Source organism: Podarcis bocagei, assembly GCF_964188305.1.
Source record: "Podarcis bocagei genome assembly, chromosome: 5".
Taxonomy (NCBI): domain Eukaryota; kingdom Metazoa; phylum Chordata; class Lepidosauria; order Squamata; family Lacertidae; genus Podarcis; species Podarcis bocagei.
Window position 1 is genome coordinate 84,705,226 of NC_138129.1, and position 23,554 is coordinate 84,728,779.

The 23,554-nt window shown below is 40.0% G+C and overlaps 1 protein-coding gene across 2 annotated transcripts in view; it reads left to right on the forward strand.

Moving 5' to 3' along the window:
* The window catches only part of DENND1B (DENN domain containing 1B), a 184,398-nt gene that overhangs the window by 43,621 nt on the left and 117,223 nt on the right, over positions 1-23,554 (forward strand). For both annotated transcript variants that reach the window (XM_081194375.1, XM_081194374.1), the window contains exon 3: positions 6,664-6,707. In XM_081194375.1, coding sequence (XP_081050501.1) covers positions 6,664-6,707 — 44 coding nt within the window. The remainder of the gene's footprint in view (positions 1-6,663; positions 6,708-23,554) is intronic.

Genomic DNA, 23,554 nt, shown 5'->3' on the forward strand with positions numbered 1-23,554 from the left:
CCAAGTCTATGATTTGCATTAAAGTGTGCTTTCAAGTATGTCTTAAAGTGGCACTGTCATTTGCATATTGCCTTTAATCTAACATATTTTAAGTGCCAGACAAGATAGCAAGTGTTCTTTAAGGTTCTCTGCACCCCACTCTTTTTTATATTAAGTTCCTCTACTCTGTTTTGTCCTTGTTCTTTCTTTTGATTACTGTTCCTTGGCAAATACTGACTGCTTTCTTCCTTACTTGCCCAGGCAGCTTTTCATTCAGCTACTAAAACATCTTCCACTTTTATCCTCCTGAGATAAGATTCTGAGACCCTCACCTAAAGTCGGATGTGCCTGACAGTAATATTTTTGGCTTATAATGTGCATCCCTTATATGAAATCTGTTAAAAATTAATCTGATATGCTTTTAAAAGTTCAGTGCTGCACACCAGAACTGTCCCCTTTCAGTTTGCTGGAAGAGAGTTTAAAAACAGTAAATTCTTCCAGTTGTAGAATGTGTGTGTGTGTGTTTTTAAAATAAAAGGCCATCTTTTTGGGCTAAAAACTGGCCTGACTACAGACTGCTTACACCAGGGGTCAGCAGACTTTTTCAGCAGGGGGCCGGTCCACTGTCCCTCAGACCATGTGGGGCCGGACTATATTTTGAAAAAATAGTAATGAACATTTTCTATGTCCCACAAATAACCCTGAGATGCATTTTAAATAAAAGGACATGTAAAAACATGCTGATTCCCGGACTGTCCACAGGCCGGATTTAGAAGGTGATTGGGCCGGATCCAGGCCCGGCCCTTAGTTTGCCTACCCATGGTTTACACTGTTCCTTCAGTAGGAATTACTGTAACCAATGTAATTTGCTGTTCTGAAACGACAAACAGGAAATCGGTGATTTCTAACCTTTCTAATTTGCTCATTAGTATTTAGAGTGCTGGAGTACTCTATGGTATTTTTGTAACTAATTAACTGCAAATGGTACAGAAGTAATGAATGAATAGATCAACTCAATAGATACACTTTGTGAAACTTTTCACTGAAGTCCTTTGGTACACCTCTATTTCTCCCATAACTGGTGGGCAAATACTGTGCATTTTGCAACCCTCTTACAGATGCCAACCAGGCACTGAAGCCTCACAGGCCGGCAATTTGTTCCAGGTGAAGGACTGTGCATGGTACATTCAGTGGCAGTGATTGCACATTACAGAAAAGCATAGCTAGTGGGTTACTGTGAATGTGCAGAAGGCTTCCATTCCAGTCGTACCTGCTAGGCAGTGGGAGCCACAACCCTAATATCCTTTACTTAGCATTATGTCAAGAGCAAGAATAGTGATTGGTTTCACTCCAAACCAACCATAGTGTCAAGCCAAGATTTGAGTTAAACAAACCATGCTTCCTAGTTTGGATGTACAGCAAAATTCGAAATCATAGTTTGTTGCTCATGCTGGGGGGGGGGGCAAAACAGAAGCAATTCATGGTCCGCAGTTAAGTACATTTTACCTTAGTAGGTGTGATATTAACGCGCTAACCATTTAAGGCAGAATGGTGGTCTACTGATGAGTAACTAATTGATTGTTTAACTATCAATCAATTTTTACTGTATATAGCCAAAGGCCTTTACAATGGACGACAGAGAATAAAAGGAATCTTTCATCTAAAATCATACACGTAACCTGTAGCAGTTTACAACATAAAAAGAAATTTATAACATTAAGACTTAAGATTGGGGTGCATTTACATAGCTGGAACGAAGCTTCTTGGCTGCCAGTGCAAATTTGGCTACTTGGTGTGATTGATCAACTAAATGATGTTTGAGCTTTTCTTCTTCACCTTTCTTTGTCTCTTAAAGCAACTCCTCTTTTTTTAGCCTTCTCTCTTCAACTTCTTTCAAATCACTGCTAAAAACCCACCTTTTCCCATGGAGCCTTTGAGTTAACCCCCAAACTCCCATGCCCACTCTAGCTAAGCTCAAGTACATTTAGTGTAAACAATTGCATTTTCTTTCCCTGATTACTTTTGCCTCCACTTCCTTCTCTTTTCTCTGATGTTTCTCCTGGCTCAAATTTTAGAGTGTAAGCTCTTCTGGGTGGGAACCTTTCCTCTTGTGCTCAGGAAAGTGTCATATATGCTGATGGTGTGCTCTGTCTACCATGTGCAATTTATTGTACTGCATTCTTTGAATTTTGTGTTTGTATTAAGCTATGTGAACCGCCTTGCTTGGACAAAGGGTGGTGTATAAATTGTACATCATTTTCCAGACACCTAACTTTGGAATTGAAGCTGTGCACAGAGGCTTCTGATACAACCCTGCATCTGCTCCCAGTGCAGATCAGAGATATTTTACCATTTGGATTTCTGCCAACCTTTCTAAAACTGATGGTCAGTGAGAAGGCAGTTCTCCAACAGTCTCCCAACTCAGTGTCTGCCTCAGGGAGAGTAGTCTGTCTTGGAAAAGCTGGTGGCTAGAAAGTGAGCTGTGTGCCATGCCAGCTGCTCTGAAGCCAAAGCTCAGCTTGAGAGAGTTGTATTGCTTCCCAGCTTGATGGGGAGCCTAGTTGCACTGCATCCCAACTGAGCATCTGCTTTGGGAATGTTGGTGTGTGTGTGTGTGTGTGTGTGAGAGAGAGAGAGAGAGAGAGAGAGAGAGAGAAACTGTATTAAAAATACATTTAAAAAAATAGAAAAATAGTTGAGATGCTCGTGCAGATGTTATTAATCTGCATGCATCTTAATAAAAGGATGTGTGTACTCATATTTCCTAAAACTAATGTGACCAAGTCTGCACAACATCTTGTTTTTTGCTTGCTATGCCACTTTCAGAGCCTTAGGGAAAAGTTGAAGTAAACCTATTTATTTCCCTCTAAACTGGTTTCTAGTTCTAAAACCTATGGAGTTTATCAACTGGTCCAATGAAAACAATATGGTGCAAGATTAATTTTTATACAAAATAGTAAAGTTACCAGTAAAAAATTAACTTGCCTTTTTATTAGAAATGTTATATATTGACCTCTTGCTGTTTGTATTTCTCTTTTTGGAAACATTTCACTCCATATTGATATTGGCCCAAAATAAGATGTTTTGAATATTAATTAACTAAGATGTAGAAATCTGATTTCAAAATGGGATCAAAGCTTAACTAACCATTAACCATTCAGTTCTTGTAGGGTATATTTTCTAATGCAGAGAAAACTGTTGGGAAAGCTTAGATGGTAGAGCATGAGGCTCTTGTTTTCAGGGTTCTGGGTTTGGGCTCCACATTGGGTGAGATTTCTGTGTAGCAGGGGCTTGTACTAGATGAGCCTTGTGGTCCCTTCCAACTCTATAATTCTGTGATTCTATGTTTCCTTTAAATATCTAAAACTAATTGACAGTAACAAACATATATGAAATGTAAATTTTCCTTTGTTTAGATAATTGCTGAGGGCTAGTTTTAGCAGGTTTCCTTCATTTGCTCTTTGTCTTGAGTTTAATATTATCCTGTAATTTTTATTGGAGGACACCTGCGCTATGTTAACTTTACTTCTAGTTTTTATTATGTTTTGATTTTTGCGGTTTGCTTTAATATTGTATTGGTGTTTGGATTTTTAAAATGTGCACCACCCTAGAATCCATGTTTGGACACAGGTTTAGACATTTACAAAAAAAAAACAAAAAAAAACACCTTTTAAATACTGAGGAAGGGGTTGGATTTAATTTTTAACCACCATTAAAAGGGGTAAAGGGGACCCCTGACCATTAGTCCATCTTAAATTTGCTATAATTAAGATAAGTGTATTGTAGTTTCAGTAAATATGAAGTAACTTGTTCTTAGAGAAAGTAGGATAGATTATTGAACCGTATGATAATCCCAGGGGCTTGGATCCAAACCTCACTATTTACACAAGTGGAAAGGGATTATTTGCACACAGTGGGGGCCCCGTGGTGACACTTGCTTGTGTCTTATGGAATGCCTTTCCTGAAGCAATATCTTGCACATGTGGAAGCAACTTTGTGCAAATCTGTAACCAATATAATGTTCGTAATATCTATATTAGTTGCAAATACTTGGTGAGTCTTATGGTCACTTAAAAATATAAATGAAAAGTGTTTAATCCAGCACTAATATATTTTGAGTTGTTATAAGGCATATGTTGATCTAAGCTGTGTAGTGAGTTACAAGTCATCTATGGTGACGGTGTTTTCTTCTAGCTATTCCTGTTCTCTCATCCATAAAATCAGCATAAAATTGACTTAACGTTGTTGGGTGTCTAGAAACCAGTCTTCCCAGGAAAAGTAAATTTGGTCTCAGTAGTTCTGAAGAGGAAGTACATAACTGCAGAATAGGATTATGCTTCCTCCTCCTTGTCAAGATGTAGCCTCTTGCTTCTTGTCAACACTCTCCTTCCGTTCACTTAATCAATTTCCCAGTACACAAAGAATTCTGAACAAAAGTTTTCATACCTGTCAACTCAGGGGGTAGGAGACTCACATTCAGGATTGTGGTGCTGGGTACACCAAAATATCCATCTCTTTTTTTGTGATGGAAAAGTCCCCTTCTCCTTACTGTACCTTAAATGAAAATGATGGGAGCACTTCAGAAAGGAAGTGTGAAAATTAATTGATCCTTTGAATATATGTTAGTGGCCAGTAAGACCTTTGAAGGGATGCAAAGTCAATGTCATAATACCAAGTAACATGACAATATTTACTAGTTTTTATTTTGTGGAATGGATTAGAGCAAATGTGGACAGATTTCAAGCTTGTGGGATCTATTGTGTTTTATATATTCATATGGCAATTAACTGCTGCAGGTGTGTTTTATTACTACCTAATAACATACCATAATTGCATATAACAAAGACTGAAGTAGTAGCAAATTTCAAAACAATAGTATCAGACAGAATTATTTAAGTGCTGTGCAGACTGAAGCTTTATTTACTTGACAACTTTTTTATCACACGGAACATCCCTCAGAATGAAGTAGAATCATAGAATCATAGAGTTGGAATAGACCACAAGGGCTATCGAGTCCAACCCCCTGCCAAGCAGGAAACACCATCAGAGCACTCCTGACATATGGTTGTCAAGCCTCTGCTTAAAGACCTCCAAAGAAGGAGACTCCACCACACTCCTTGGCAGCAAATTCCACTGTCGAACAGCTCTTACTGTCAGGAAGTTCTTCCTAATGTTTAGGTGGAATCTTCTTTCTTGTAGTTTGGATCCATTGCTCCGTGTCCGCTTCTCTGGAGCAGCAGAAAACAACCTTTCTCCCTCCTCTATATGACATCCTTTTATATATTTGAACATGGCCATCACATCACACCTTAACCTCCTCTTCTCCAGGCTAAACATGCCCAGCTCCCTTAGCCGTTCCTGATAAGGCATCGTTTCCAGGCCTTTGACCATTTTGGTTGCCCTCCTCTGGACACGTTCCAGTTTGTCAGTGTCCTTCTTGAACTGTGGTGCCCAGAACTGGACACAGTACTCCAGGTGAGGTCTGACCAGAGCAGAATACAGTGGCACTATTACTTCCCTTGATCTAGATGCTATACTCCTATTGATGCAGCCCAGAATTGCATTGGCTTTTTTAGCTGCCGCGTCACACTGTTGGCTCATGTCAAGTTTGTGGTCAACCAAGACTCCTAGATCCTTTTCACATGTACTGCTCTCAAGCCAGGTGTCCCCCATCTTGTATTTGTGCCTCTCATTTTTTTGCCCAAGTGCAATACTTTGCATTTCTCCCTGTTAAAGTTCATCTTGTTTGTTTTGGCCCAATTCTCTAATCTGTCAAGGTCGTTTTGAAGTGTGATCCTGTCCTCTGGGGCATTAGCCACCCCTCCCAGTTTGGTGTCATCTGCAAATTTGATCAGGATGCCCTTGAGTCCATCATCCAAGTCGTTGATAAAGATGTTGAATAAGACCGGGCCCAAGACAGAACTCTGTGGCACCCCACTAGTCACTCTTCTCCAGGATGAAGAGGAACCATTGATGAGGACCCTTTGGTTTCGGTCAGTCAGCAGTTACAAATCCACCGAGTGGTAGCATAGTCAAGACCGCATTTTACCAGCTTCTTTACAAGAATAAGTATTTGGGGGTTCTGCCAGATAAGTGTTCCAGGTACACATCCTACATGGGGTTAGGATTGAAAGAAAAACTTTTAAAAATGCCTCAAATTTATTTCTTTAGCCAGTGCTAATTTGCATAAAACCAAATGATTTTTGGATGTAGCAGGTCCCAGACTTCAACTGGTGAATGTGTAGTATTCTGTGATATTCTTAACCTGTAATTTTAAATTGTAAATGTGGAAAAAAGCTTGGTGAACTGCTTTAAAAAACAGTGATATTTGTGACATTTGAAAAACATTTTGCATTTTTTCTACTTTTAATTCCCTTTTGCAAAAATGAATATTGGAATAACATCTTTAAAAAGGCATTAAAACAACCACAGAGTAAAAGGCAATGGAAAACACACACACCACAAAATAACCTTCTATTATTGTGTTAACAAATATGCATGGAGTTTCATAAATATGAAATTAAAAAAAATATTTTGAATAATCCTGTATCTGAGTTTTGAGATACATTTTTTGTACCTGTCTGTGAGCCTGAAGCTACGTTGACCCTCTTTAATATTAATGTACTCTACTCTAAGACTCTGTTCTTTTGTCTCTGATTAATGCTGTCTGTCAATTATTTACAGATCCTGTGGTTTTGTGGAAGTTCCCGGAGGACTTTGGAGACAAGGTTAGAAACATGAGATTGATCCCTTTAAAATGATGGAATAATAATAATAATAATAATAATAATAATAATAATAATAATAATAATATCAGAATAACCTGCCTTTCTACAGCTTTTTAAAGCTTTCCTATTCAACTGTAGAAAGGCAGATGGCTGATGATAACAATAAAAGACTCTTCACCAGCTGATTTGATCATTAGAATGTGTTTGTGGCAGGAAGTATTGCACACTATGATAGTTGCTTTCATGGATTTATCACATTATTATTTTTAATCTGTGTGGATATTATGACCAAACGCCAGTGGTGGCATTTCTTCTTCTTCTGAAGTCATGAATATAGTTCCAGAGGAATAAATTTGGGAAATTATGATTGACACACAGCACTGAAATTGCCACCAGGCGCACATCACCAATGATAATCTAAGAGGTTGCACAACTGTTAGTATCAGCACTGATGTTAACACGTTGGTTGTGTATATACTGTTGGTGGTATTTCAGTATTCATGAAAATGTTCTCTCTTTCACCAGAGCTACTTTGACACTTGGGCATGTTAGCAGTTTTAAACAGGAGTGTAATGCTTGCAACAAACAGGTGGTTGTCTAAAACAGTGGTTTCATTAAAAACAACAACTGAGTCCTCTAAAAATTATGGTGTTTTTTTTTTATAGGCTTCTTCATTGAATGCATTTCGCTCTTTTCATTTTTATTTTATTGAGCAGCATAGTTTCTTTGTTGTGTGGCTCAGACAGATTTCTCAGTTTTGCTTTAAATAGTGCCAGATCCTTGGAGAAAAACACCATAAACAACAGTTTGAATTCTGTTTTGAATATAGGAACCTATATAAAAAGTATGTTGCCACAGCAGTTTGCAGTTTGGCCCTGAAATTCCGAACAAAATTGTCAGTTATGCATGTGTGAAACTCATTCAGATCAATGATACTTCTTTATGACAACACAGAGAACCCCAGTTTATGTGTGTTGTTACTTGAAGTTGCAATCTATTCCAGTAGTCAAGAGCTTTAGCTGGACTGCAAATGCCATTTGAATGAATGAGACTTTTTGCCTGGGAGCAGCTGTGTTTTCAATTTCACTCTGTCTCTCTTATTCAAATGTTACTATCAAAGGTGCATTTGAGGTTGATTGTATTCAAAGCTTGTGTCCATGCAAAAAGCAAGTTTTATTAAGTCTGTCAGTTGCAAATGTTAATATTTTTGTATGTGTGTGTTCTGTTAAATCCAGCTACAAATGTATAGAGTTGAATGGCATAGGAAAGGGTCAAAGGCAAGGGGAACTATCCTTGTGATTGGGCTAAATGCCATAGTAGCAGCTTTGTATGTGGGAGGTGTAAACCTGTGTCCCTTTTCAGCCATAAATCTTACTTATTAGAAGCCAGCCTAATGAACATTATAGTGCTGTTGGATAAACCAAGGTAAAGGCACATAAGTATTGTGTTCTGTTCCTTTGAGTAGAATAGGTGAGAAATCTAAACAAATGTGAAAAAGCATTACCTTGATAAACTAGAGAAATGGGCTAAAGTTAGTAGCTTGCCACATAAAGATGTTCCTGAGAAAAAGATGCAGAATATGATGCTCTGGTTAACCATTAACCAAGATAACTGTCAATGGCTTAGTTTGTTTGTCACTTTAAACCATGGTTAAACTAACATATGGTTTAAAGGTGAATTTACATCAAAGTGGTGCTGAAATTTTGAATGTTTCACTCTTCCCCTGCTGCTGCTACAAGTTAAGTTCTGTTCTAGTTTAGAGTTACATCCTAATCTGAGTTTATGGTTTGTTTCTCCCCAAACAAACTGTAAGCTCTTTGACATGAACAAGTACACTGGACGCTCAGGTTGCGAACGTGAGCCGTGTGGGATGCACGTTCGCAACCCACAGCATTCACAACCCGTGTCTGTGCACGCGCGGGTTGCGATTCGGCGCTTCTGCGCATGTGCAACTGCCCAAACCCGGAAGTAACCCGTTCCAGTACTTCCGGGTTTTGGCAGTTTGCAACCCGAAAAAACGCAACCTGAAGCGGTTGTAACCCGAGGTATGACTGTATAGTTAAAAGAAAATGTGTACAATTCATACATTCATTCATAATAACAAACCATGAGCCTCGTTTTGAATGTCACTCTTAAGATGATGCCTTAGCTTGTGGCAGCAGCAGGAGCTGAGCAGGTTCCCCTTTAAACCAAAGTTTGGCTTGATGAAGGTTTGGCATACAAATGAGACCAAATACAATACAAATGAGATGAAGGTTTGGCATACAAATTTAATTATACTTGCTGAAATCAAAGACTTCCAGACCCCTCTGAAGACAAGTGGACCACAATGGCAACTCGTGTTTTAAGGTAGAATGATGCCTTACCTGTCAAACATAATAAAGAAAGACTGTTACTGTCTCTCATGCCAGCTTTGGTTGGGTGTGTGTTTGTTTGTATTTTGGCTTACTATGGAACTTAAAAACAAATAGAGACAATTAAGAAGTTCAGAATTTTTGAAAGTATTAGCCCATATAATTATATTTTGAAATATGTGTTTAGTAATTCTGAAGACCAGTTTTTGTACTGAATATCTATAACCAAACTGGTGTGGTGATCTTTGGGATATCTGCAACATACACCGAAGAGCACAATTAAGCTATTTTTGCTTCATCCTTTGAAAAGAATACATATAGACAATCCTGTATGCACGAAATCTTCAATATAATTATTTGTGTGCACAGACACACTCACTTTTCCTTTCAACATTTGACATGACACTAGAACCATAAAGAGATATGCCTGGACAGCACTAGCACCTTCTTAACCACAATTTCACTGTTTAGTTCACTACTGAACATACTGGATTCTAAAATTTCTCTGTAGGAGCAGCCTCCTTCTTTCCTCCCCAGCTTGATTTTTTGCTCTTACAGATCTGCAGCAGCAGTTGCTTTTTCTGGGTTGGTACTTTAAAGCTTGCCAGAAGACACAGCACAGTCACCACCTCCCTCCCTCCCTCCCTTCTTCCTCTCCTGTGTGGAGGAAGAGAACTAAAGGCATACTGAATCATTGTCTCACAAGGCTCTGCATGTTTTCTTAGTGCTTTCAGGTACCTGTATGTGCAAGGCTGTTCCCTAGTGGTGATTCTGCATCATTTTGTTTCCACCCCTCTATTTGCTCTTGCTCCTTGTTGCCTGAATTGATGTTGTCCGACAAGTGAAGGCAGAACTTGGTTTGGCAACTGAGGAGCCAAGTAGCACCTTCAATTGGCTCAGAGTTGTCAGCTCCTATTTTGTAATTGCTGTTTTAAGACACAATAGGGTAAATGAAGACAACAATGTTGCAGACTGCCCTGGAATCAGTATGAAGGGTGGCTCAGAACAACTAGGGAAAAATAGGTTTCACTTATCATAAATAAGATGGCCATTCAGGGTCAAAGGAGATGAGAACTGGAGTGATTTTATTTTGGGCCTAGGGTCAAGTCCAGTAACAATGCCAAATTGTCTGCTGCTTCCCTTTGCTTTCCTCCTCAAGTTCTAGACATTCACTGTTATGGTTCGCCCTAAACTTTCATTATCTGCCAGATGAAAACTGGTCAGATTAGGGTGGCATTGTACACTGCACTGAAGTGGGGAGAGAGAAAGTCCAATGTGTCTCTTTGAATAATGCTTCCAAAGTAATGTATGGAAAAGATTGACCTGAAGTTGGGCTTATTTTTTTGAGGCCAACCGGAGTAGACATAAAGCCGAGGGTGAACGAGCCTACATAGGAACATAGGTGCCTTATACTGAGTTTGACCAATGACCCATCTAGCTCAGTATTGTCTATGCTGACTGGCAGTGACTTTCCAGAGTTTCAGAGAGGAAGTTTCTCCCAGTCTTACCTGGAGATGTCAGGGATTGGACCTGGGACCTTCTCATGCAAAGCAAGATGTTCCGTCACTCAGCTGCAGACCTTCATTCTAGGAATGTGGAAGTCTGCATGTGTTGAGACTGCCGACCTTTCAAACATACGAGCACCCTTGAAGGCCCAAGTCAGCTTGTCCCAACCTCATGTCCCAAGCCTCATCGGCCCCAGCCTATGTGACCAATTGTTATGCATAACAAGAGTTGTAGCCCAGCAACATCTGAAGGGCACCACTCTGGAGAAGCCTGAACTAAGTGGTGAAAAGGTAGGGTATAAATAAATTTCGTAATATATAACTCTAAGGTCCGTATAGTTAAAGCTATGGTTTCCCCAGTAGTGATGTATGGAAGTGAGAGCTGGACCATAAAGAAGGCTGATCGCCAAAGAATTGATGCTTTTGAATTATGGTGCTGGAGGAGACTTTTGAGAGTCCCATAGACTGCAAGAAGATCAAACCGATCCATTCTGGAGGAAATCAGCCCTGAGTGCTCACTGGAAGGACAGATCCTGAAGCTGAGACTCTTAATACTTTGGACACCTCATGAGAAGAGAAGACTCCCTGGAAAAGACCCTGGTGTTGGGAAAGATGGAGGGCACAAGGAGAAGGGGATGACAGAGGACGAGATGGTTGGATAGTGTTCTCGAAGCTACCAGCATAAGTTTGACTAAACTGTGGGAGGCAGTGGAAGACAGAAGTGCCTGGTGTGCTCTGGTCGATGGGGTCACAAAGAGTCAGACACGACTAAACGACTAAACAACAACAACAACTCCTCTGAGACTTTGGAGGGGAAAGTTCAGAGGGGGAGAATCATCAAACCAGTTCATAAACAAACATTTTTATCACAATTACTTTGCTTGCCTGAATAATTTTAGTGCTTTATTAAATAAATAAAGGATGACAAAAATAGATAGTAGCAGTGTAGCAGTGGCAGGTAGCAGTGGCAGATCCCTAGCCAATGCTCTCAAGCCCATCGGCCACTCTCCTAGGTTGGAGGACAGAGCTGTGTATGCCACATGACCTGTCCTGCAACCCCAAAGCTAGTCTGTTTCCTTCAGGTATAGGCCACTGTCCCATTGCCAGTGTTGAAGTAAGATTCAATTGCCTGTCCAGTTGGCTTCAGTACATGGCATGGGGGGTGGGGGTGGGGTGGCATTTTGTCCTTTGCCTCAGGCTCGGAAATTTCTTGGTCCAGCCACATGTGTATAAAGGAATAAAGGAAAGAAAGAGGTGGGAGTGAAGGAGAAATGTTGTTGCTACCTGAAAACGGGGGTAATTGGAAAATGGGTTCTTTTCCTAGGGCATAACTCTAAACAACGCAGCTTTCCTGGCTAAAACAGGACCACTGGAGGCTATAATATGCACATAGAGCTTTGATATGCACACAGAACTACACATTATGTTTTGTGATTTCGTCTAGGGACTGATATGGATTCCTGGATCTTTTCCATTGCTGGGATATAAGCAGTTTTAGAGGGTGATTTTCAGTGGGAAATGGTGCAAGGGGGAACTGGTTACATGCTGTTCTTTTGCTTCAAGTGCTGCCTGTAAATTGAATGTGGTCCCCCCCCCCGAAAAAAAGAATAATGGAACTGCACATAATGTTTCCCCTCAGCAACTAGTACAAGTTATTTGATGCTTGCTATAATTTTATAGATGCACATAGAAAAAAACCTGTTAATTAAAAGGCTTTCATCTAAAAAAACAAACAAATTCAAATTGGAAATGTTATGTTTAATGATGGAATCAACAGCCCTGCACATGCCCAACACGGTTGTAAGACTAACAGACTATACACCTTTAACTGTGAAAGTGTTAGGAACATGCACATGCAACTTTAAACCATTTCATGTTTTTCACCATGAAATTGCAGCTAATGGATTAATGCATTGGTTGATCCAAACCATTTTATGAACATGGTGGGTTTTGGCTCTTATTTTGGGAAGAAAACAGATATTTTGAAGACACAAGGGAGATCCCCTGACAATTGTGGTCTAAAGACTTGGAAGGACCTTTAATCGTCATCTTTCACCTCTGAGCAGACATTAATATCACTTGTACATGAAGGCTCTGTGTGCTTGCAAATAAATGTTTGATGATTTTAAAAGCTGACTTTCCTTGCATTTGGAAGGACAAATGGCAAGCCCAATATATGTATCATGGTTTTGTTTTATAGATTTTTTCCACTAGTTCAAAATTTTGCACTTGATCAGCATATGGTATAGCCAAGCCTCATCTCGACCAACTCTTTTGTTATCTTGTTATTGTTATAGGTCTTAATGACAGTTGTAAGCCACAGCTCTGGATGTAGGGGTTAGTCTACCCTGGGGAGAAGAGGGAGAAACAGCAGTGTGGATTATGGAAATATGAATTGATCTAAGAAGCAGCTCTCTTGTAATAGAATAGGGCTCAAAGAAAGACAGAGGAGAAGCTGGTGAAAAGACGATGGAATATGATGTGAAAATGATCATTTGAATGCTTTCCTTTTCATTCCCAGCTGCTGTGTTCTGGTGAAAAGGCATGCATTTGTATATCTTAAGGCTGGGTGAAAAAGGGCCAGATGAATAGAATTACTTGTTAGATATGTTTTCATTTTGAGCTGGGTAAATTATGTGCATTTTAATAGACTGTATGCATATGTTACCCATTTTATAGTACAGCTGTAATATTAGAGATTACTTTGTTAAAAATGTTCTCATTTTTATCAAGTGTAACATTTAATTTAATATTGGACAGTCTTTCAGATACTGCGTATTAACCAACAAAAAGTGAATGCTGAATTTGGCCTCTATCCATTGCCTTAAGCAGCAGTGTAATAAAAGCGCAAACATTTCATTGACGGTTATGTGTTCATCATTCCATGAGTTGAACAAAATAATTATTGTTCAGCGTTAAAGCAGTATCTTTAGCCGAAACTCTTGCAGTATCTTTCTGAGTGGTGCGTCCAATAATGTTTGCTCTAATAAGCATATGAAGACTGTTTGACTGATTCTCCTATTCATGTCCAGTGCAGAAGGCAGCTCAATTACTCACCCGTTACCACATTGTCAGTCTTTAGTGACCATTGACAAACTCCTGCTCTTCCTTTCTAAAGTTTTGACCATGTGCATTGCCATTTTCTTGCATGCTTCTCTTGGTCAAGTTGCCTTCATGACACAGAGAAAGTTTTCAACAAACCTGTACCTTGCTTACATGATTTGTGGTGAAGATTCAGTTTTGCCGCTGGCAAAAGGTCCAGTAGGAAATTATTGAGGTTATTGCAGAGTTTTCCTGTAACTATTTGCAAGTTTTTAAAGCAGCGACTGCCAGATCAACTTCCCAAATAATAGGTTTTCTTTGAGGTAAACACAGTGAGAGGCTACCAAATCATCTTGCTAATAACTGGCTCATTTTGGATGTGATGTGAAAGAACCTTGGGCTCATGCACGTTCCCCTGCTCTTTCCTCAGGCAAGGCCAGGATGAGGAGATTGAAAGCTTTCACTTCTATTTTTACTTTACTATGCTTAGCCTTAACTATAGTTTAGGGAAACAAGCTCATTTCAAACCATGGTTTATTATTTTGACTTGTTTCCTTAAACTATAATTATGATTAAGTGCAATTTTGGGTTCAGATGTAACAAACTGAGTTAAAAATGGAAGTGAACACTTCCATTGTCCTCCTTGTGACCACATTAGAGGAGGAGAGCAGAAAGGGAAGTTCACAAGCACTGGTTCTGAAAAGGGAAAGGGAATGATTATGGTTCACAGCCAAGAAAAGGCAGTTGAGGATGCTGGGCAGGTCCATTGATGGATATAGTCTAAGAATAGGGGTTATGGACTGGGAAAGTGTGTGGCCTAGGAAGAGCCCAAAGCCAAATAGAGGACTAGCCAAATAGCCTAGAGGACTGTATTTTGTTCCCAAGGTTCCCCACCCCTGACTTAGCTTGAGTACAGAGGCTGTGGACATGATTATGTTTCTTCCTATATCATTTTCAACCAGTATCTGAAAATAGCTTTTGCCTTGGAGAATTTAGGAGTCTTATCTTCAAATTGCAGTTTTTCTAATTACTGCCAGAATCCCTTTGAACAACTCATAGCAACTGCACTTTGGCAATATTCATGCCAAGTGTGGTGTAATGGTTAGAATGTTGGACTATGACCTGGGAGACCAGGGTTCGAATCCCGATTCAGCCATGAAGCTCACTGGGTGACCTTGGCCAGTCACCATCTCTCAGCCTAACCTACCTCACTCGGTTGCTGCGAGGACAAAATGGGGAGGAGAACACCACTTTGAGCTCCTTGGGATAAAGAGGTGGTATATAAATGTAATAAAACACAAACACAGAGATAAATGTTTGTGGAAGTAATTTGCTAATTATATTATGCATTTCAAATTATCAGGGGTCATCCTCATGTTATGTTTCTGATGTGGTTCTCAAAACTTAATATACCAAACCCTGGCGCAGTTCACAGATTATCAAGTAGTGGATGTGCACAGCTAAAATTATTATTTTGGGGGACCAGAACACAGTATTCAAAAGTATTGTTGTTGGAGCTTCCTATCACCTATCTTGTGATTTCTGTTCTGTGTTTCACACATTGAACAGATTATCTTTAAAACAAACAGGCCTGATAGCTGCGGTTATTCTTTACGCTGATCATATAAGTTCGGAGTGGATTCAGAATGAAAATTCTGAAGGGCTGGGATTCCAAAGCTGAATCCACTAAAACACTAATTTGTAGTATTCACAACTTCCATATGGTGTTTCTAAAGCCCTGCAAAATGCATGCATTTGTATATCTTAAGGCTGGGTGGAAAAGGTGTTAGATCCCCTTCTGTCTCCCTTCTCCGATTTTCATTGTAAAGAAATGATGGTGTCATTGGATAAATTATTCATTTTTCTTGCTGTAGCACCCAGAGCCCAACTAATTAGATACTGCACAAATATGACTCACACAAGAGTGGTTTTGAGTCTCGCTATGTTTGCCAACCACAGGGTATAATGGAATCTCTGACTATAACAGCTCTAGAATCAGGTGTGTGCTCACTTTCTAGAGACTCTTTTTGCTCTGGATGTCTTTGGTGTAGCTCAGCAAATATTTCCGTCGAGGCGTATTTCTTTGGAAGCAGGTTGAGCTACCATGTCTAGAAATCCGCCTTATTTTTATCTTAATTGTGTGATCAGAAAACTTAAATCTGGCACTGGAGACCAGCATTAAGCAGATTTGCAAACAGTAGAACTACAATGCTACATCATTACTCTCTGACATTTGTAAATAAATGGAATAAGAGGCAGTTGATTGTTACAACTTTTGCTTTCGGTTTATCAGGAATATTTACCTAAAATTGTTTGCTTCTGTCCTGCATGCACTTATTGTTTTGGTTTCAGAGGAACCTGAGTAATTGTAACTGCACAGCATCATAGCCAATGTGGTATTAAGGGTTGAAGAATGGCTTTTATCACAATACTTTTTGATTTTAACAATTATAAAATCTTATTGTAATAGATTTCATCCCAATATTCTAATCATACCTTGGATAAACATTAGTTGCACATTATTTTGGTACAATTTACCCTAACCCAATGCAGAGATAATATGATTCAATTTCACATTTCCTTCTAGTTCTAAATGCTTGTTATTCAAGGTTATCTAGGTACCTGGGGAAAACAGACTCTGATAAACAGATTCAGGCTAATCAGGATTTTATCACTTAGGGCCAAACTAGACATTATGATAGGCATGCTTTATTTATTTATTTTAAAAAAGCATGGTGAACATTGGCCACTAATTATTTTTATAAAAATCAGTTGCATAGAGCCTGACCTAGCAAGAAGGAGGGAGTTCGCCCCTTTTCTCCTGCAATGTTTTCCCACAGGAAGCAGCCCCCTTAGCTGCTGTTTAGCTCTCAAAGTGCTATTTTTGATAATATAGGTCATAGTTAAGCACAAGAAACTATGAGGTGGGATTGTGTGTGTGTGTGTGTGTGTGAGAGAGAGAGAGAGAGAGAGAGAGAGAGAGAGAGAGAGAGAGACAGACAGACAGAGAGTGAGAGAGAGTAAATGGCGCTGAGAGGAAAGGCTTCACACTTCCTGTGCAACATGATTGTGATCTGGTTTGTGGGAAAATTTAAGCAGTCAGCATACTTGTTAATGACTGTGCTTAACATAGCATTCAATTTTACCCTCAGTATCTCCCAGTCCTTGCTTTATAGATTCTTCATTGCTTTAAGCAAAAATATTAAAACAATCCTTACTTCCGTCTCTGGCTCCAATTACAAAGTTGTTCTGATTATATCTGTATTCCTGCTGGTCTACAGTTCATGTAGGCCGCTTCCCGATGGGAATGGATGGATTTATTCAAGTCTGTCCCATTCCTCTTCTGCATGAGGATAGGACTGAGGTCTTCTTGTTCCATTACATGTGGATTTCCAACAGAAAATCCTTTAAAATCCACAGGCACAAAACTTTTTTTATAGTACTTGTGAGGCATTTTGAATGCTGTATCTGTTCCTGTTAAATATTTGTTTGCCTTTGAAACTTTAAAAAATTCATAATACAGCTGCTCATAGCCTGGAGTGATTAGCACGCCTCCAGGAGTGATGGGACTTGATCATATTCTGTGGCACTCCATGGGAACTACCGTATTTTTTGCTCTATAAGACTCACTTTTTCCCTCCTAAAAAGTAAGGGGAAATGTGTGTGCGTCTTATGGAGCGAATGCAGGCTGCACAGCTATCCCAGAAGCCAGAACAGCAAGAGGAATTGCTGCTTTCACTGCGCAGCGATCCCTACTGCTGTTCTGGCTTCTGGGATTCAGAATATTTTTTTCCTTGTTTTCCTCCTCCAAAAACTAGGTGCGTCTTATGGTCTGGTGCGTCTTATAGAGCGAAAAATACGGTATATGGAAAAGATATGCCTGCTCACATGTGAACAGTAAAGTGTTTATTAAGTGTTCATTCTGATTGGTTTGCAAAGAGGTTATATGGTACCATATCAATCAGTTGTTATTGCACACACTGAAGTTCATTTTCTTGTCATTTTTCTTAATGCAGAGGCCCATTTATGTTTATTATGTAAGAGCCAAATGTACATTAATAGCTCAGCCTCTTAAGTTTTCTTAACTTCAGTGGGACTTACTCCAAGATCAGTGGGTATAGCATTGCAACCTAAAGTTTGGAGTCCCTTTATGAAGCTATTGGGAGAAGTCCTTAGGAATGTTGGAGCATGATGTCATCAGTCAGCTGATGACACACAACTCTATTTCTTGATATTATCTGAACCAGGAGAGGCTGTGCAAGCACTGGACTGGTGCTATAATGCTGTAGTGGACTGGATGTGGTCTAATAAACTGAATTTGAATCCTGGGAAGACTGAGGCTCTGTTGGCACTGAGTGTCTGGCGGACACAGATCCAGCGCCGAGGGCCTGCTGGCGGTTCCCTCATTGCGAGAAGTGAGGTTACAGGGAACCAGACAGGGCCTTCTCGGTAGTGGCGCCCACCCTGTGGAACACCATCCCTTCAGATGTGAATGAAATAAGCAGCTTTCCTATCTTTAAAAGACATCTGAAGGCAGCCCTGTTCAGGGAAGTTTTTAATATTTAACGGTGTACTGTTTTTAACACTTGATTGGGAGCTGTCCAGAGTGGCTGGGGAGACTCAGCCAGATGGGCGGGGTATAAATAATAAATTATTATTATTATTGGCAAGTGGTTCTTGTGTCCAGCAATCTTGCCAGTTGCCTATTCTGGACAGGCTTGTACTCCCTCTAAAGAAGGAGTTATGTAGCTTTGTGGTAACTCCTGGATACATTTAGGTGGCCTCCATGACTAGAAGTGCCTTTTACCAGATTTACTGCTGTGGACATACCTGAATTGGGATCACTTTGACGCTATTGTCTGTGCGCTGGTAATCTTGAGACTACATTAATGCGATGCACTCTATGTGAAGCTGCCTTTGGGCCTGGTTCAGAAGCTCCAATGGCTAGATTGCTGATTGGGGCAGACAGCTGATAGCATGTGATACCTCTTCTGAAACATCTGCAGTGGTTATCCATATGCTACCAGGTCAGGTTCAACGTTCTTGTATTGCCATACAAAGCCTTAAACAACTTGGACACAGGATACCTCAAGAATCGCCTGTCCTTATATCCCAGCTTGTTCACTGAGATCATCTGGAGGAGTGCTGATTGTCTCTCATGTTACAGAGGCCTGGTCTAGACTGTAAGTTAAGCATTTAGTGTTGTAGGTTCCATGCTGTGCGACATTCTTTCAGGAGAGATTTGGCAGCCATCCTCCCTTCTGACTTCTCTTGACGACCTTTTTATGCTGACAGGCCTTTGTAGCTGTTTAATAATTTTTTGATTAGCCACTTCAGTGATTTATCTGTATTGTTTTTAAGGTTGTCTTATATTTTAATGTAGTACACCACCCAGGTATTTTATGATATAGCAGCATAGAAATACTTCTATAAACATACATGCATGCATGCATAGAGTTCTCAAGGAACTGAAAAGTGGAATGGTGCAACCACATTTGGAGTACAGGCAACTCCCCATTTGCATGTGAATGCATGCACACACTGTGCTGGGAACCCAGAAATGGGGAGCACCCCGGAGAGGACATCTTTGGGCTCTGGGGAGGGTCGCCTCACAAACCAGAGGTGCAGTGGGGCCTTTTGAGGCTGATCAGCCTTCCTGCCCGACAGCTGACATGTGGGCTAGTGCAGCAGCCACCACTGCTTCCCCATGCGTCAGCTGGACAAGCCCTGTTGCCCCCTCCCACTCCCCAGTGAAGTGAAGGACATGAGGCAGGAGTTGGTAATGCAGGTGAGCTGTGCATAAGCAAGCTGCCAGCTAGCTCTGCCGAGCCTCTTTTTATTAGCACAATATGCAAAACCAGTCAGATAAATTTTGGACTGTGCCCTTTATACATCTTACAATCACACAATCGTTGGGTGGTACAGAGTTATTTGGCACCTGTTTCCACTGCGTTACTTTCCCCTTGAACAATGTATGACGAAGGAGACAATGGTCACAAGACAGGGCATGGCAGACCACTGAGAAAGCCAAAGGTTAGATAGAGGGCATGATGTTCAGACAGCTGTGGCTCATCTGCGGGCGGAAGTGTGCTCCACACCCAGCGGGTGGAAGTGTGCTCCACACCCGGCAGTCATTCCTTCACTCAGATTCTTCTATTCCAGGCATGCCTTTTTTAAAAAAAGACAAGTGCCATGCTCCATAATATGTTCTGATAATTTAGGAATTGGCATTAATTATAAATATTTAGAGGTATTTAAAATATTATCATATTTTAGAGACTCTCAGTTTAAGAATGGCAAATAAAATGGTTTCTAATTCTCGACAGAACTGTAATGATAACAAGATTCCTCAATGTTTACTGTGATGTTATACAGATACTAAAAGTAAAAAAAGAGCTATGTTGGTCCATGAGAAAAATTCAAAAACCATGATAGAGCTATACCATTATTAAGCCAATCAAAATAAATCAAGACAGTATGCAAGCTTTTGTGTACTCCAGAATTCTTCATCAGGCTAGTTGGTACACAAAGCAAGGTGTGGGAAGGGAAAATCTTGGCTGATGGCAATGCCATGAGTCTGTATCTGGTGGGAGTCTTGAGACAGAGTTTGAGAGGAGGTAGCAGGCATTCAAATGAGGCCCTTTAGGTGCTATGAAGGTATCAGGTTGCTTGAAGGCCTATTGGGAACCAGAAGCATAGCAGTGGTGGACGCCCCATCCCTAAGAACCGAAAAACTGGCTCTTCATCATTAGGTGAAACACAAGTTAAAGAGATCTTGTTTCCATCCTCTGGATACTTTTTTGGGGGGTGAGGAAGGTTTAAAGAGGAAGGAATTCTAGTTCTGGTTTTTTATTCTTGGTAGATGAAGGTTTCGTGACATTGTCTCCTTTCCAGTACAACAAATGCTCTTAAATGGGAAACAGCAATTTGCCTTTAAATAGGTCACCACCAATTAATTAATACCTGCACTTTATAATTGGCTAAAATTGATTTCCTGTGGCCTCCACCTAGCCATTGACTGTGTGATTGTTGATGCCAGTGCATGTTCAGCTACTGCGGAGGGAGCGCTAAGAAATGAAATGTTGCCACACTTGGCACTTCCGTCACTGAGGCCTATGGGTTGTGCTGACAAAAAGCAGGAGACAGAGGCATTGGCCGGCAACATTGCTGGAAAGCTCAGTGAAAAGGCCCAGGAGATGGAGAACCCAAGAAGCAAAGAGAACAAGAAGGAAAGGCGGAAGGAAAAGAGATGAACTAGCAGAGTGCCAAGTGGCCTAGGTCTCCGAGGATTGGAAGTGATGGTCTTCATACAAGATGTCTCCCTTTTTATATCCATTATCCAGGTCTGCCCCTTGATGATACTCCAAACCTACTTGGCATGATATTTCTAAGTCAACTGTTTCGGTCATCGTTCCTCTTTGGTGGCACCTCTCTTGTCTGTACTAGTGGCGCAGATGAGGAAGTGAACAAATGCAGGCTTATATATGGAACATTATCATCTAAAGAGAGTTTACTTTAACTTGACATTTCCCAGTTCAGTGGCATGTCAGGTTGAAGTGAATTCAGACTGAGAACAGGAGGATAACTGGATCCCCCCCCCAAGTATTTTTAATCAGTATGGTCTTTGGGCTGCTTGAGTACTCTAGAGCATCGTATTCTAGATTAGTAAAATTATTCCTTTTCCCTCAACAAAGGATGTTGTTTCAGTTTTGTGCCTTGGAGCTTATGCCATTCATCTAAGAACAAACAGAAATTCAATAAAATACATATTTCGTTGTTGCAAGGGCAGTGTCCAGCATTTGTTTGATAACTAATTAAATTGTGGACCATTTCTAACAACTGTTTCTAAATTTAAACCATTTCTAACGAGCAAAGTGGTAACTGATTGATCTGATAGCTTTGTTGTTGATGCATAACGGTAAGATTCCCAGTTGCCTGCACTATATACAGAGATGCATTTCTTTCTCTGATTTCCTGAACTGTACATATGACTCCTAGAACATCCAGATGTATCCAGGACATAGCCAAAAGGCATTATCCAGTAGACATCTTCCTTGTATACAGATATCTATATAATACTTTTTCATTAGCAGAGAATGAACACTTCAGTCCATCTTTGCAGCAAGAGTGGCAGCAATTCTTTACAAATCTGTCAACTTGGTCTGTCTACCAGCCAAGGCACGCCTTAAGTGCAAGTTTAATGGCTTTTTATTCTTCGTAGAACAATGGCCTGTCATAGAAATATTGTCAGTGCTATGCAAAATCAGCTTTAAGATGCATAGTAATACTTTCTAAATATATCATTATTTTTACATTGTGTAATGAATATTTTAAACCAACTGCACAGTAGGCATTTAGAAAGCTTCTGGACAGCATGTTATTTTCATTCATTTAAAAATCTGAATAACACCTGTAATTAAGGGAGAAAACTGAGCCCTGCAAGCTAGGTAGGTTTCCATCTATTGATCTGTGTAAACCTGGCTTACACTGTCAGGGGAGAAACAGTCAACTGCTGAGCTGCTTTGTCACTGACATAAGCTGAGAGGATTTTTCCTCCCTATACTGTTTATACACCAGTCTATAGACCTGCTGGCTGGTTGAATTTTAAAGAGTGCGGAGGTTTAAAGACTTGTCCCCTGAGGGATGATCCTGCCAGTTGGGAAGCGAGCTGAGGCTGTGCTTTGCAGACGTTTGTGTGTGTGTCTTTGTAGACGCATGCGCGCCAATTGAGGATAGGGGGAGGGATGGAAAACAGCAGTGGGAAAGTCTTGTAGTTCATCTGCCTCGTACAATATTGCAGAGGAGACTGATACGTTTATCTATATGTATCTATCATCTATCTATCTATCTATCTATCTATCTATCTATCTATCTATCTGTCATCTATCTATCTATCTATCTATCTATCATCTATCATCTATCTATCTATCTATCATCTATCTATCTTCTTTCTCTCTGTGCTCATTTTGGATTGAGGAGCGGAAATATCACAGGAATGTAATGAATTTTTGCAAATACAGATCCCCAGCAATGCCATCATCTGTGCTTACTAATCAGTGTTGTTAAGAAATGAGGGCTAAGTATAGTTTCAGGTGCTCTGTTAACAGGAATCTATATTTAGCACTGTGAAAGCCCAGCATATAAAAAACATACCCTACAGAACACAGAAATGCTGATTTCTCTACTGTGATAGTCCAAATAATCTGAGTAATTATTCAACACTGATTGTTGTTGTGGTTTTTAAAGGACCTGGGCATTAATTTGTATATCTGTAATAATAATAATAATAATAATAATAATAATAATAATAATAATAATAATAATAATAATAATTTATTATTTATACCCCGCCCATCTGGCTGGGCCTCCCCAGCCACTCTGGGCGGCTTCCATAAAAACCAAAAATTTATTTAGAGATGAGCATGCAAACCCAGAGTTGTCTGTGACTGGACCTAACGGTCAGGGGGTACCTTTACCTTTTCATTTAGATAGTTTCCTACCCATGTTGACCTGGTCCTAGGAGTGTCTTTAAAGTTTTCAGATGTCCTCATTGTATTCCAAGTTCCATCCACACTTGGACCACATATTACATGGGAATGCCTATTGCCAAGCTGTCTCAAAATACTGCCTTCCATTCATGTCAGAAGACTCTTGAGCAGGCAGTATGGCAATCACTGATTTGTCATGTATGTGAAGTTGGTATCTGAAATAAGGTGCATCTGTTCTGATGTGTAATTCTCTAACCTAGCTACTCCTTTCCTTAAAAAAAGCCTTTTACTCACAAGTTTCTTATCTCCAGATGTACTAAGGCCTAAATATATTTTATTTAGCACTTGCTCATATTCATCCTTCCTATGTGTGCTTTTCCCTTTCTCTCTCTCAAAATTTAGATTGTAAATTCCTAATGGCAGAATCCAGTTTCATTGTTTTGTTACTCTGCACAACA